Source organism: Culex pipiens, chromosome 1 (genome assembly GCF_016801865.2).
Source record: "Culex pipiens pallens isolate TS chromosome 1, TS_CPP_V2, whole genome shotgun sequence".
In the NCBI taxonomy this organism is placed as follows: Eukaryota; Metazoa; Arthropoda; class Insecta; order Diptera; family Culicidae; genus Culex; species Culex pipiens.
In genome coordinates, this window is record NC_068937.1 from 85,025,356 (window position 1) to 85,041,348 (window position 15,993).

General features: G+C 40.2%; 2 protein-coding genes across 2 annotated transcripts; one reads left to right on the forward strand and one right to left on the reverse strand.

The window, feature by feature from the left end:
• On the forward strand, window positions 1-7,714 carry LOC120427446 (NAD(P) transhydrogenase, mitochondrial-like). Its single transcript, XM_039592314.2, has 8 exons — window positions 1-201; window positions 2,643-2,822; window positions 2,891-3,002; window positions 4,356-4,510; window positions 4,570-4,710; window positions 4,773-5,226; window positions 5,289-7,389; window positions 7,448-7,714. Exons 2-8 carry the CDS (start codon window positions 2,732-2,734, stop codon window positions 7,589-7,591), a joined length of 3,198 nt encoding a protein of 1,065 aa, XP_039448248.1. The 5' UTR covers window positions 1-201; window positions 2,643-2,731; the 3' UTR covers window positions 7,592-7,714.
• Window positions 7,656-15,381, reverse strand: LOC120427445 (cilia- and flagella-associated protein 43). The gene is made up of 12 exons (XM_039592313.2): window positions 15,261-15,381; window positions 14,929-15,197; window positions 14,491-14,864; window positions 12,957-14,143; window positions 12,518-12,899; window positions 12,335-12,459; window positions 11,494-12,274; window positions 10,563-11,065; window positions 10,265-10,508; window positions 8,646-8,774; window positions 8,171-8,586; window positions 7,656-8,112 (listed from the first exon to the last, which is right to left on the reverse strand). The coding sequence occupies exons 1-12, from the start codon at window positions 15,293-15,295 to the stop codon at window positions 7,782-7,784; spliced, it is 4,776 nt and encodes a 1,591-aa protein (XP_039448247.1). The 5' UTR covers window positions 15,296-15,381; the 3' UTR covers window positions 7,656-7,781.
• Between the last annotated feature and the right edge of the window lie 612 nt (window positions 15,382-15,993).

Consider the following 15,993-nt stretch of genomic DNA (forward strand, 5'->3'; position numbering starts at 1 on the left):
TGCTGCTCAGTCGAGTACAGTGACTCCGAGGAGACACTTGCGCCGGTTGCATTTATTTGGCACACTCTGGTACAGAGAATCGCGCTTGGTTGCATATTTTTTTGCTTTTTTTGTTAATCGTCTAGTTTCCGTTTTTTGAGTTGAGTCCAAGAAATAAAGAGCAACGAAACGCATTTTACGGCCGTTTTGCATTATTCGAAGGTATGCATTTTTTATTTCCTCAGGTATGGACAATTACTATCTAAGATTATTGCTCGTACAGAAGACGGATTATGCGCCGGTTTAATGTGAATTCAGAATAAGTGAGACATTACTGATGCGTTAGGCGATAAAAATAACTTTTTCTTGTATCGAAGTTTAAAACGATGTGATGGTGTGATTTCTGAGAAAAAAATTGATGTTGATTTTTGTTTAGGTTTTAAATGTTTCGATAAGACGAGTTTAAATGAGCAGTTGGCAATTAAACAGTTTCAAAAGTAATGCAAACATTACAATATTTGTGTTGTTATTGCCATTCAAGATTGTGATAACGCAACAAACATATTGTCATAACACATGCATTATCATCAGTTTATGCATTAGAGCAATTCCAGCTCAAATCAGGAATTTTTCTGGTACTTTTGTACCCGACCCTCTCCGATTTCAATGAAACTTTTTAGACATGTTATCCTAAGCCTATATAAGCCATTTTTGTGTATATGGAGCCAATAGTACTCGAAAATAACATTTGAGAAGGGCGTAAGGTATTTAAATATTTTTGTATTTTACAATTTAAAAATTACTGTATCTCGATGCCATTGCGTCGTATCAAAAAGTGGTCAAAGACAAACTTGTAGGAAATTGGACGGGCTTTCTGAAAAAAATACACTGAAACAAAAATACACGCCACATCTATGAGATTTTTTGATTTTTAAGTCTAAAACTTAAATTTAAAGGTGTTGTCACGATTTTTTTTCGTTCAAAATTTTAGAGGAAATAGCCTAAGATGTTACCAAAAGACTGACGAAAAATGCAGGATGGTATGTCTCTCCTAAAAAAATAGAAAAATCATTTACTAAAACTGTTTTTTTGAAAAGTGGTCTAAACGTCAAAATTTTGAAAAACCCATAGTGGGAATCGATTTCCCAGACAATTTTACATAAAAGTCTTCATATTGACTATTGTCCTATGTCCAATCCTTGGGAAGATACAGCGGTTTTAAAAATAAAAATGATGAAAAAATGGGTTTTTTGTGGTTTTTGGCAATTTCTATATGACAGACTTGGTTTTTCAGTCTCGTAAATATTTTTACCGGAAAGCTCGTCCAATTTCCCATAAGTTTGCCTTTGACAGCATTTCAATTGGATGTAAGGGCTTACAGTTATAAGCTTAAATACATTGTTAATAACTGAAAAGGGAATATTTTTTTCAGTGTGGTAGAAACCTGGATAGTAAATTAGCTTACGTAAATATCAAAACGAGTCAAATCAAAAAGCTGTCAAAGGCAAACTTATGAGAAATTGGACGAGCTTTCCGGTAAAAATATTTACGAGACTGAAAAACCAAGTCTGTCATATAGAAATTGCCAAAAACCACCAAAAAACCCATTTTTTCATCATTTTTATTTTTAAAACCGCTGTATCTTCCCAAGGATTGGACATAGGACAATGGTCAATATAAAGACTTTTATGTAAAATTGTCTGGGGAATCGATTCCCACTATGGGTTTTTCAAAATTTTGACGTTTAGACCACTTTTCAAAAAAACAGTTTTAGTAAATGATTTTTCTATTTTTTTAGGAGAGACATACCATCCTGCATTTTTCGTCAGTCTTTTGGTAACATCTTAGGCTATTTCCTCAAAAATTTTGAACGAAAAAAAATCGTGACAACACCTTTAAATTTAAGTTTTAGACTTAAAAATCAATAAATCTCATAGATGTGGCGTGTATTTTTGTTTCAGTGTATTTTTTTCAGAAAGCCCGTCCAATTTCCTACAAGTTTGTCTTTGACCACTTTTTGATACGACGCAATGGCATCGAGATACAGTAATTTTTAAATTGTAAAATACAAAAATATTTAAATACCTTACACCCTTCTCAAATGTTATTTTCGAGTACTATTGGCTCCATATACACAAAAATGGCTTATATAGGCTTAGGATAACATGTCTAAAAAGTTTCATTGAAATCGGAGAGGGTCGGGTACAAAAGTACCAGAAAAATTCCTGATTTGAGCTGGAATTGCTCATTAGCTAGTTCAACAATATAACACATTTTTGCTGGTACCTCTGTAGAAAATAACATTTATACGCAGAGAACAATTTAACTCGTTTTTGGTATTTAAAAATTATAGATTTTTTTTACTGAATTACCTTTTCCAGAACATGAAAAATTATTCAGTTATATAACAACCAAGCTTCAAAAGACCTCAAATGAATAGATCTTGAGTTTTTTTTGATAAGGTCCTATAAACAAATGTAAACATTGAGTGTATCCCGCTTACTCCGATGGACTTTGACATAAGGTGTGAAAGGGATACACTCACTGTTTACATTTGTTTACAGGACCTTATCAAAAAAAAGTCAAGAGATGAACTCAGGGAATTCATTCTTTTATCAGCCATATGGTGGCTTTAACAAATATGTATTCTTCTTTTCTTGCAGACTTCGTAGTCACCTTTAATCGGTTCTCTCATTCATTCGCTTTTTGTGCATCAAGCAAACGTTGATAACAAACCAGCTGATTGGAAGAAATGCCGCGTGGCATGCTGCGTCTGTGTGCCTATGGAGGTGACGTTATCCTGCAGATCCCCAAGCCGTACCATCCGCTGCGTCTGTTTTCAGGTACGAATGGCAATGAATTTCTACTGTAAATTTAATAAATCTTTGTTTATATTGAATACATTTTACAGGCAGCGTTAAACTACTGCAAAAAGATGGAAAACCGGCAACAGCCGTTACGGGTATCCCGTATAAAAATTTGGTGATTGGCGTTCCCAAGGAAAGATGGGTTAATGAGCGACGGTATGTATTGTCTGATTGTTGTTAGTAGAGGCCATCCATAAATTACTTGGACCTTTTTTGGAGAATCTAGACTCCATCACCATGTGTACAATTGCCATACAAAAAAAAAATCCCCTCCCTCCTAAAGTGACCACATGGCTTCTGAAAGGTCCCGAGTGCAAACCAGCTATTTCGGGCAGTAGCGTATCCAGGCTCTGACAGACGGATTTTTTTAATTACGGAGTTTATCAACAGGTTATGCAAGCAAATTCCTGTAGGGGCAGAAGGGCGTATTTAATGCACGATTTTGTAAGGTTTTTAGATTTTTTACCTAAGGTGACCCATTCTGAATTAGAAATCTAATGTTTACATTTCGACCCTTTTGTTCGTCGATTTCCGAACTCGTGTTTTCGTGCTTTTGACAGCTGTCAGTGGTTCCAATAAGCGAATTCAGAATCGCTAATTCGAATGCAGTTTTAATCGAATTAACGAATCCGCGCTGTACTTGCAGACATCATCAATGTTCTGTTCTCGAGGAACACCTAAGTTGCATTGCTAAACTTACAATTTTAGTGGATTTCTGAAAATATTTCATCAAGTTTAATGACACATGTCAGGCTGAAACCGAGTCACGTAGCCCAGTGGTAACGCTTCCGCCTCGTAAGCGGTAGATCGGGGTTCAAATCCCAGCTCGGACCAACACAACTGGTGATCGTTTCTCTTCTGGATTCGATTGCTTAGTTAAGGGAAGGTAGTGCATCGTCACAAGCTGCACCTTACCAACGATACCTTAGGAAGGCGACCTATGGAATGTTAACATCAACCTTAAAATGTTAACATTAGTTGAGTTAAAAACTTCCACTGAATCCGCTTTGTAAATGAGGCCCCGATACTTTTCCAGGGTGTTCCCTTCAGGAACAGTGAAAATGTCAGGCTGAAGCTTGGCGATGAAGTGTCAATCCTCGCCAAACTTTTTACCGACATGACACGAAAAACCTTACCGATGAAACTCTTAAAAAAAATCCACCAACATTGTAGGTTTAACAACACGGCTCTAGTCTGTTTTGAATTCACAATGCTTTTTATGGAATGACAAACGAAATACCATGCGTCTCCTTTAAGTTAAAAAAGAAACAAAATGGACATAAGGCTAGTTTAAAATTTTGTATCTCTTTAAAAAAAATCTAGATTTATGTTAAACTATCTAAAATAATACTGTTATTATTTTGGTGAATTTAGTTAAACTTGTTTAAAAAAAGTCAATATTCACTAACTTAAAAATTAGGACAAAATCTGAAAACTGAAAGCTGATCTGAAAATCTGAAATTTGGCGTTCTAGGGCATCCTATTGATTTTTTATTGCATCGATTCCAGTGTTGCTGTCACGCCTGCCGTTACGGCCACTCTGGTTAAAAAAGGCTTCAAGGTGAACGTTGAAGCCGGTGCCGGAATGGAGGCCAAGTTCCGCGATTCCGAGTATGTTGCTTCCGGTGCTAACATTGTCGACAAAACACAAGCATTCCAATCTGGTCAGTGCTTTAAGTTTCAAAAAAATCTCCTGGCAGTGTGCTAATGTAATCTCTTTCAGATATTGTACTTAAAGTTAGACAGCCAACGGATAATGAGATCGCAGGGATTAGGGAGAACTCAACGCTCATCTCCTTTCTCTACCCAACCCAGAACAAGGAGCTGATCGATAAGCTGGCCCAAAAGAAGTTGACTGCATTTGGTAAGGATAGCTTTAACGAGTTCCATAGAGAAGAATTAATGTACGATTTTTCTTCTCAACAGCCATGGATTCCATTCCACGTATTTCCCGCGCTCAGGTCTTCGATGCGCTTTCGTCGATGGCCAACATCTCAGGCTATCGAGCGGTCATTGAGGCTGCCAATCATTTCCCGCGTTTCTTTACGGGACAAATTACAGCTGCTGGTAAGGTGCCCCCGGCAAAGATTCTTGTTATTGGCGGTGGTGTGGCTGGACTGGCGGCCATCGGTCAGGCTCGTGGAATGGGTGCCATTGTAAGGGCGTTCGATACCCGTCCTGTAGTGAAAGAGCAGGTCGAGAGCATGGGCGCGGAGTTCTTGACTATCAACATTGAGGAGGATGGCTCCACTGCTGGTGGATACAGTAAGGAAATGAGCAAAGAGTTCATTGAAGCAGAAATGACACTGTTTGCGAAGCAGTGCAAGGAGGTTGATGTGATCATTACCACTGCATTGATTCCGGGAAGGAAGGCTCCCACGTAAGTTTGATCGGGGTTATGAGTTTTAACACTGAGTTACAATACAAGTTATTCTCTTACAGGTTGATTACCGAAGAGATGGTAAAGTCCATGAAACCTGGCAGCGTGATTGTAGATCTGGCAGCTGAAGCGGGTGGAAATGTTGCAACGACTGTTCCTGGAGAAATCAAAGTTGTGCATGATGTTGTCCATGTTGGTTTGACCGATTTCCCAAGTCGCTTACCAACGCAAAGCTCGACCTTGTATGCAAACAACATCTCTAAATTTTTGCTATCTATAGGCGAGAAAGATCACTTTGAAGTTAAACTCGAAGATGAAGTGGTACGCGGTAGCATTGTTCTGCAAGACGGTACCTTGATGTGGCCACCACCAGTGATTTCGGTGTCGGCCAAACCTCCACCATCCGTTGCTGCTGCACCGGCTGTAAAAGCGGAAGTTATTCCACCGAATCCATTCAATGAAACATTGAAAAGCAGTATGATTTACACTTCCGGATTGGGAGGATTGTTGGGTTTGGGAGCTATTTCACCAAATCCGGCGTTCACTACCATGATGACAACTTTTGCAATGTCCGGAATCGTTGGTTATCATACCGTGTGGGGAGTGACTCCAGCTCTCCACTCGCCGCTGATGTCTGTGACTAATGCCATTTCCGGAATCACAGCCGTAGGAGGTCTCCTCATGATGGGTGGTGGTGTTACCCCAACCAATGCGATTGAAACCCTTGCGGCGAGTGCAGCACTGATTTCGTTCATCAACATTTTCGGAGGATTCCTCGTCACCCAGCGAATGCTGGATATGTTCAAGAGACCAACTGACCCTCCAGAGCACAACTACCTGTACGGTATTCCGGCGGCAGTGTTCCTCGGAGGTTACGGTCTGGCTGCCCTCCAACAAATGCCCGAAATTCATCAAATGGCTTATCTCGCCTCAAGCTTGTGCTGCATTGGAGCTTTGGTTGGTCTTTCCTCGCAGAAGACTTCTCGACTGGGCAATTCGCTCGGTATTATGGGTGTTACTGGAGGAATCGCTGCCACCTTGGGTCACATGGCTCCGAGTACGGAAGTTCTTATGCAGATGGGTGGGGTAGCTGGTATTGGGGGTCTTATCGGTTCCATTATCGCTAAGAGGATTCAGATCACGGATCTTCCTCAGCTTGTTGCTGCGTTCCACAGTTTGGTCGGTGCTGCTGCCGTACTTACGTGCGTTGCCACTTACATGCACGACTTCCCCACGTTGGCAACTGATCCTGCGGCGAATGTCCTTAGGACCGCTCTGTTTTTGGGCACCTATATCGGTGGAGTTACCTTCAGTGGATCACTGGTTGCGTACGGTAAGCTGCAAGGAATCTTAAGCTCAGCGCCATTGCTGCTCCCCGGTCGTCATATGATTAATGCAGGTCTTTTGGCCGGAAACATTGGTGCAATGGGTATGTTCTACATGGAACCAACGATGGCTGGTGGATTGGGTTTGCTGGGAACGACGGCTGCTTTGTCGACTGCGATGGGGGTCACATTAACGGCAGCTATTGGCGGTGCTGACATGCCAGTGGTCATCACTGTACTGAACTCCTACTCTGGATGGGCACTGTGTGCCGAAGGGTTCATGTTGAACAACAATCTCATGACTATTGTTGGTGCTTTGATTGGTTCTTCCGGTGCCATTCTGTCCTATATCATGTGCAAAGCCATGAACCGCTCCCTGCCGAATGTAATTCTGGGTGGATACGGAACCACGTCGACTGGAGGTGGCAAACCGGCTGAAATTGTTGGAACTCACACCGAAGTAAACGTCGAAGGTTGCGTAGACCTGATTAAGAACTCGAAGAACATCATCATCACCCCCGGCTACGGATTGTGTGTAGCTAAAGCGCAGTACCCAATTGCAGAAATGGTCAACATTCTAAAGTCCAAGGGTAAGAATGTCCGGTTTGGAATTCATCCAGTTGCAGGCCGCATGCCCGGACAGCTGAATGTGCTGCTTGCGGAAGCTGGAGTTCCGTACGACGATGTGCTCGAAATGGAGGAAATTAACGACGACTTCAAGGAAACTGATTTGGTGCTGGTTATTGGTGCTAACGATACAGTGAACAGTGCTGCGGAAGACGACCCCAACTCGATCATTGCCGGTATGCCGGTGTTGAAAGTTTGGAAGGCTGATCAGGTAACATGAACCCAACACTAAAAGATAAAATTTATACTGACAGAACGTTAAATTTCAGGTCGTTGTGATGAAACGTTCCCTCGGTGTGGGTTACGCTGCCGTGGATAATCCAATCTTCTACAAACCAAACACTTCCATGCTGTTGGGTGATGCCAAGAAAACGTGCGATGCTTTGCTGGCCAAGATCAAGGAAGACGTTTAAACAATTCGATATATGCATGTGTTCAGAAGCTAAGGGTTTTGTTTCTAAGAGTACAATTGTCCAATTCTATGTGAGATGTGCCATCGAGGTTGATTGAATGTGTAAATATATGAAAGAACTGTGGATGGTTAAGTTTATTTCACCCGAAATTGTTCATGAAGAAACCACAAATCAAAAAGCGATAGTAAATCTACGTCTTTGCATGGCGTGCATTAATCTCAACGAGCACGGGTGGAGCAGTGAGGGTTGGGTATGTTTTAAGACGTTGCAATTCCAGCATGGTTCCCAACTCCAAAATTTGCGAGTGTTGAGTCTGAACTAGCCGAACTAGCCTAGCCCGGTCAACGATTGCGCCCATTCTAATCTCCGCGTCCTTTTTATCCGATTCTTCCAGTTCGGTATCCTTTTGCAGATGTTGCTCCGTGACATCAACGTTCAGTTCTTGAGTTTGCTTGTCCAACGTTTTGTTTTCTTTTCTCTTGTTGGCAATCCTCGATTCTAGATCTTCGACAGATTTTTTGCTGAAATAGAAATAAACTTGTAAGAATGTCATGCATATTAATTAAACCAAACACAAACATTTCAATTAGCATCTTCTCCTCGGTGTAAATGGTATTTTCAATTTCTCTTTCAAGGGCCAACTGTCCTAGATCTTCCATCGTTCCCATGGACTTGCGCTTCAACCAGTCTTGGACTTCCTTCGTGATCTTGCACTTCTCGATCATCTTTATCTGATCCCTCAGGTCGCGTATTTTTAGTCGCAGCGCTTTGTGGTCCCACTCCTGGGCGATAATCTTCCGCCGAAACTGGGCAGCGTTGACCATGGCTTTGAGCTTTTTGGCGCCAGCGCGCTTTATGATCACGTTGATATCGTCCACATCGGTCCGGTGGATCAGAATGCAACTGTCGAAGTCGACCGTTTTGCCGGACATGGGAACCTCAATCAAGCCGCGTTTCATTATGATCTGCACAGTACGGTTGGTGGAGTCGTTGAACTGAGAAAGGCAAAGAAGTTGTAAGTGAGTTGAAACCCGGTGGAAACAATAAAGAATACCTTTTCATTTAGCAGATCTTGCAGTTTGTTCTCGAGCGCAGAAAGCGAATTTTTCTTCAATGAAACTTCCTTCTGGAAAGCGTTCAAAGCGGCTTCCGAATCAGCCAACTGTATTTCGCAGCTTTTTAACTGAGGGGTTAAACAATAATGGATTTTTGTAATTTTGGTTCGAAATTACAACAAAAAAAAAAATAATAAAAAAATTATGTACGCAAAGACACTTAACGAATCATGCATCTCCATTATGAACAATACATACAAAGATGATTTTTAAACTCAGTTGATTCTCATTGAAACACATGTTTTTTTCCGTGGCAAAAATAATATGTACAGTATTATTTTTGCCTTCCTCAATGAGGAAAGGCTATGAAATCACTCGAAAAATGAACTTCACGGATACCTATCGACTCAGAATCAAATTCTGAACAAATGTCTGTGCGTGTGTATGTCTGTAAGTCCGTGCACCGAAAAATATGCACCCGATTATCTCCGGACTGGCTGAACCGATTTGGACCGTTTTGGTCTCATTCTATCCGTCTTGGGGTCCCACAAGACCCTAGTTAATATTATGATGTTTAGAAAAGTACTTCAAAAGTTATGCTAAAAATACGATTTTAACAAAAGTCCGGAAGATTGTAAAAGGGTGGTTTTTGTAAGAAACCACCATGTCATACATTTTTAGAAAGGTATTCAAAATACCTTTCTAACGAGTTCAAAAGATTGAAAATCTGACAACCCTATCAAAAGCTATTTGCACTTAAGTGTTATTTATACACTTTTTAGAGGCCGCATCTCAGATATTTTGATGAAAACATTGTCCGGATCTATCGTGTGACCCTTAATTAGATTGGTAATCAAAACACATTTCCAAAGAGTCTAAAATATTGAAAAGTTATGAGCACTTAAGTGTTGTTTATTCACTCTTTTGAAGCTGGATCTCAGATATTTCGATGGAAACGATGTCCGGATTAGTCATGCGACCTATCGTTGGATGCGTAATCTAAATACCTATCCAACGAGCCTAAAAGATTAAAGATCTGACAACCCTATCTAGTAATAAGTATATGAAGCTTTATTTAGAGAACATTTGTAGGTAGACATTTTTATTTAACCAGAAAAAAAAAACTATACTATTGTGAGGGAGACATCAATCACCTTACGGTGGATTAAGCAACGTTTTTATTAAATAGAGATCTAAAATCTGAAACATGTGAACAATTATTTGATACTGTTGAACTTTTGCTTCATAAGCAAGTTGTGAAATTAGATAAGAAAACAGTAAATCGTAAAAAATATTGATAAATATATTATCCTTGGCAAGATATTTTAACATTCTGCGGTTCTAGAGAGCGTCAGTCAACGTAAAATGCGCAACGCATTTTACGACCACGTGTCACTTGAAGGTACCAAAAACCAGCATGGCACCCGAGCATGCTTTGCCTTTTTCAGATTTTTTGCAGCCACGTGACTTATTCAGATATGAAATCAAGCATGTTGATCGAGCATGTCAACAATTGAGCCTACTAAGGGACCTCTGCGATTTCCGCAACGGCGGGATACGATCGCAGCGGAATGATAATTAATCCTGATACCCGCAATACTATGTATGCTTAATTTACCCTGAATTCGCTCTCCAGCTTAATGCGCCGCATTTTGCACAGCGTTTGCCACATGTTGTTGTCCATGCCGGCGGGACAGTTGGACATTTGATCCAAACCATCACAGGAGGCCAGAAATTCGTTACATTCCGGTGGCAGCAGAATGTTACTCTGCTGATTCATTTTCTTGGCGGTGATACGTTTTGCCAGATCCTGAAAGATCGAAACAGTGACCACGGCCCTCAGTTGGGCTTTCGGGCGTCGCCTGTAAATAAAATTTGATAACTTTTTGTAAATGAACCTTTTTGTTAACGCTTACTTGAAAATTTTATACGCGTGGTCCACGATTGCAGATTGTGCTGTATCGGAAAAGTTGATCTTAAATTGCTTATCAAGCAGCTTGTCTTTTGTATTCAGTGTCTCGTAATTGTTCTTGTAATCGTTCACTTTATCCTGCAGTTCACTGGTAATTTCTGTTAGCTCATCAATACACTTATTAACTTCATTGATAGAATCCCTCAAGAGTTTCGCATCGTTGTCGTAAATCAATCGCTGGTGATTGTAAAAAGTGTTCCTTATAATACGGATCTCTTCCTCGCGAATGGCACTCTCTATGCGTATTTTATCCAGCAAACACTGTCCAACGGTCGTGTTAAACTTTTGAATTTGATCTTCCAAGTTTTCGGCGATTTCAAGCCTTTCCGATTCAAGCATCTTCTTGTAGCGTGTTCGTTCATTATGGAGAAGTTCAATCTGCTCTTCGTAGTCTTTTACCTCACGAATGTCGGTTTCATTGAAATATTGTGGATCCTTTCCGGTTTCCTAAAAACAATATCACTGTTTGTAAAAGGAATCCCAATTATGAGCTCAATTGGACGAAAATTCAAGCATAATAATAATTAATTGTGGTTTGGTTGAGCGTTATATCAGAATGCATTATTATATCTTTTCCCATACAACATACTGTGGAGATTTTATATTAATGTCTTTTTTTGTGCATACAAGCTTTTTTGAGATTCTTTTTGACGTCATAAGCGCTTAGGCCAAACTCTTTCGATAAGTTGGTTTTAAATGGCTATTTTCATCTTCAATCATCTGTACCAGGCCACCAGAAATCAATTTTAAAAAGTTAACATTATTACAATAAAATGGCCTGCTTGACATTAACAAAAAAAACGCCAAATGTGCTCAACAATCGAAATAACTGAAAAAAATATTTTCTCGGTTACAATTTTACAAAATAGTCTTACCAAGCAGTGCGGAATGGGAGGAGTTTTCTTGATTTCATCCTCCCATCGATGCTCCAAAACTCCATCCATCATCATCATGAGAGCGCGATCCTTGAAGTCATCTGCCATCAGCTCCCGTTGCCGTTGTTCTCTCTCGGCCTTTTGCTGGGCCAACAAGTTTTCCATGCTGGGCGTTAAGTACGGTGTAACGGATATTTCATGGTTTTCGGTTTTGAGCGTAGATTCGGGATGTTCATCAGGTTTGAGGCATGGGTCCGAAATTAATTCCTTTTCAAAATCACGAGTTCCAAGCAACTTCGATATTATCGACAGTTCACTTTGTATAACTCGTAGTCTGTTGTTTCGCTTCAGAACAACGGCCATTTCTGCGTCTTTCATCGCTTTTAAAGCGTCAAACTTTTTATTGAACAAATCACGTAACCTCATCATTTCCACATTTCCGTAAACTTGTTCGAAATACAGTTGCTGAAAAGTTACAACCTCTAGTTGTTCGAAACGTAACGAAATGGGCTCCATGTAAAGATGCGTTGTAGTTCCGTTGAGCGTGTAATACTTTTTCGTTGCAGCACGAGATAGGACATCGATCACGTTACCATAGTCCGGATCACGATTTAAAATTGATTCCAGTTGGTAAGTAGGCGTTGGCTTCCACGGCAGTAAAGCGTCGTGGCTGGCCATGAGTTCGGTTTCGCGATAAACGGTCATTCTCTGCATAAACTGATCATCTCGTTCGTTTGGAAGGGAAGCGTAGTTTTCCACCGCCAACTTCGTGAAGAATGATCTGTTGGATTTTTGTTTTAAGTATGAAGTGTAAATTAATTACCATTTTGGGCAATATTACCTGACTTTTAAAGGTTTACGATCCATGGTGTTCCAGCAGTATTGAATGATTTTTTCATTGATAGCCTCCTGCATGACTATGTAATCAAGAAGTCGTTGATGTTCAGCTTCACGATCTTGTTTCGCCTGTAAAACATAACATATTGTAAGATTATAATTTTAGTTTGCATAAAAATCGATAAACCATTTCTTTAAGATGTTCCGTAACTGTGGCATTTAGGTTGAAAGCTTGAATGGGCAACTGTTCCTCCTCGGTTGCAATCTCGTTAGCATCCAGCAGATCCCTCAGCATGGTCCGTACCACTTTGAAGTCTTTGGTGATCTCCAGTTTGACGGGTTCACAGTCCAACTTTTCACTCTCGAGCCGGCTGATCTTCTCCATATCTATCCACCGGGTGAAGGTAAACCCTTTCGGAGTGAAGCCTTTTGTGGGATTCATGAAAATTGATGCCACGTCATCCGTCTCTAGACTGAGCTTGAGTTCAGTGTAACGTTGAGCGTTGGTGGAACTCCGATGCATTTTGAAGCAAACCAAGGAATTATTGTGTCCCAGTGAGAAGATGTACCTTAAAATTATGTGATTTATTAAAATCTGCTAAATTACTATAGAGTTGATTACTTACTGATGCATCAGATCACATCGCATGAGTTTGGCGCCCATTTTGTTGCGATCGTGCGCGATAAAGTACGCCAACAGTTTATCAGACCTTGTTTCGTAGATGGTCACGAGGCCGTCGATGCTCCACGTGGTCATATGGAACTGATCTACGCTGATTTTAAAGTTGTGCACCTGGTGTTTCACTTTGATTGTCGAGCAAATCTTTGCAGTTAGTTTATTGTCACTGCCATTGTTCAGTTCTAGAACATCAATTTCACTCGACAGCTTTCTGATGGCATAAAACTTTGAATGGCATGAAGGTTTCTTTTCTAGTTGTGTGTATTGATGAAGAGATATGCATGAATTAACTTGGCGGCTACCATCGGCCAATGAAATGGTCAACTGCATGATTGTTTTTTGAACAATATTTGATTGATCTTCTTGAACGAGGCTTACGATCTGCATGTACTCTTCACACACGTGGAATAATGGTGATATGAGATTTGCTGTTGTTTCAAAATGGTGAATTATGTCCATTGAGCTTCCAGGAAGTCCTTTAATAAAGAAAATGTTCCCATCGACGTCGAAAACAGCCATGTATCCACCATCTTCCGAAAATTGTATGTTTGAGATTGATGCGTGACTTAGATGAAACTCGGTTAAGGGTTTTAATTCCGTTGGATTGTACACGGACAACAAATGAACAATTCCAGTATGCGTTCCAACAGCGACGAAAGGAAGTGCAGTATTTTCTTTAATACAACTCATCTGGTCAACGGAGTGCGAGACTAGTCTTGCTCCAGTCTTAACTTCAATCACCATCAATTCATCGAAGAAATTCATTGCCACAAGATACTCTACCAAAGGATTTACCGGAACGAAATTTGTCAGCTGGCAATCGAGGGCTTTAATCGTGACAAATTCAACATTTCGAGCATCATTATCAACCACAGTTCGTACAAGCCGGCCTTCGACAGTCGTTCCATACAAACCATCACTGGCAGAGTAATACAATAGCAGGGAGAATGTTTCCGGTGCCCGCATGTTCCACAGCTGATTCCAGACGCCCTTCTGGCGTTTATGGAAGCTAATACTGCCATCCGTGTCGCTGAGGAACAGCCCACCTTTGCAGTAGAATAGCCGCGGAAGAAACGGGCCTGGTTCGTCGGCTGGTTTAATAATCTGATTGGCTTGGCCGGATGTAGCTGAAAACTACGCAGAAAATAGGATAGAACGAAAACATTGCTGACTTTTTAGGAACTAGTGATTGATGCAATCTGAATCATGATTTTAATGTTTTTCTAAAACAAACATGGCCGAAAAATGATTTTGAAATTTGTTGTACAAATTTTGCAACCTCAGCCTGTAAATAAGCTCTAGCACTCTTCTTAATACTACTAGAACTTCATAGAGAAGCACCTTATAAACATAAAGATACAGAATATTGAAAATTTATAAATATGTGTATGGATAATCAATAGAAAACCAAAAATATTACAATTTTAGTTTAAAAAAATGGTTTTAAAAATACTTGGTGAAACAATTGCGTATATACTTACACTATACACACTTCCGAGACGGTTAATGACCATTAATGTGCCATCAATTAGAAATGTTCCGTCCAAGGGTGTTTCCTCCTTCGCGAAGCGAAGTTTCAACGGCTTTTCAATCAATCGGCACAAACGCACATTACCGTGCACTTCCCACAGTGTTATCTGGGCTTGACTGTAGGCTAGCTGACAAACCGTCAGCATAGATGCTGGACTGCACAAGATTGACTGTTTATCGGTTTGCATTTCCGTTTTGCGTCTTATTAGCAATTCCTTGTTTCTCCAAACGTACACTTCGATGCAGTAATCCGGTAAACCGGTCAGCGCCACGAGGTACTCACTCTCCGAAAAGCATAGCGAGATATAGCTGAGCGTTTTATCATCTTAAATATAATTTTCAAGGTTGAGAATTGAGCTTCATTCATGCTTTAAAAACGTGAATTTTACCTCCTTCCAAAACAAACAGCACCGAGTTGTCCGGATAGGCCACGATGAATATCCTCGGCTGGGGACAACTTTCGGCGAATGCGTAAATGTTGAAACTCTTGTGTCCATTCAAGCAGGACACGCCCTCACCGCTAGCCCGATCGGTCGCACGATAAAAGCTTTCCACCTGGGTATTGACGTTGACCAGCAGGATGTGGCAGCCGGTTCCGATAGCGATCGCTTCCTTCCCCACGAAACAGGCCGTGTGGACATCGTGGACTTTGATCCAACTATAATAATGAATCAGAGTATAGTTTATGAACTGTTAAATTGATTTAGAACAAATTTTATACTTGGTTTTAACGTTTGTAATATGTTTCAACGACATTGTTCCAGGTTCTTCATATCTTCAATTGAAGTTTACGATTTACCAATCAACAAGAAAACGTTACCATGGTGTGCTTGATTTTGAAATACAAGCATATCTAACATCGAACAACATGCTGTAACGTGTGCCTTATCCAGATAAACATTCCAGATCCAGGTCGAGATAAACACTCTGAACTTTAAAAAAATAATATTTCATTGAATGTTGATGAATATTTCGAAAAAACGGAGAGCATAAATAAGGAGTGGCAAACGTCCGATCAGAATTACCATTGTATTATTTTCTATAGATTAGTTAATTGATAGAAATTATTTACTAGAATTATTTTACATAATTCGTACCAAAATTCCATGTAACATGAAGATTTAATGATTTTTGCAAAAAAAACAACCATAAAGCATTTTTAAAGTTGTTGATGGTTTCAAAAGACTGTAATTTTATCAGAAAACTTTCTAGACACCTCAATTGATGAAATTAAAAAGGTTCTTTGACCCACTTGACTAGAATGCTGTACATGATTTCACAAGAAGTGCAATATTTCTCTCCTTGCTGATTAATTATATGCCCATTATTATTCCTACGAGGTCGCGCAACAACGCCTAATAACACACCGTGAACCGTCACCCTGTCACGCGTGATTTTGGCTTCTAACTAACGGCAAAACGGTTGTTTCCGCGTGACTGTCGGAGGGGTCTCTC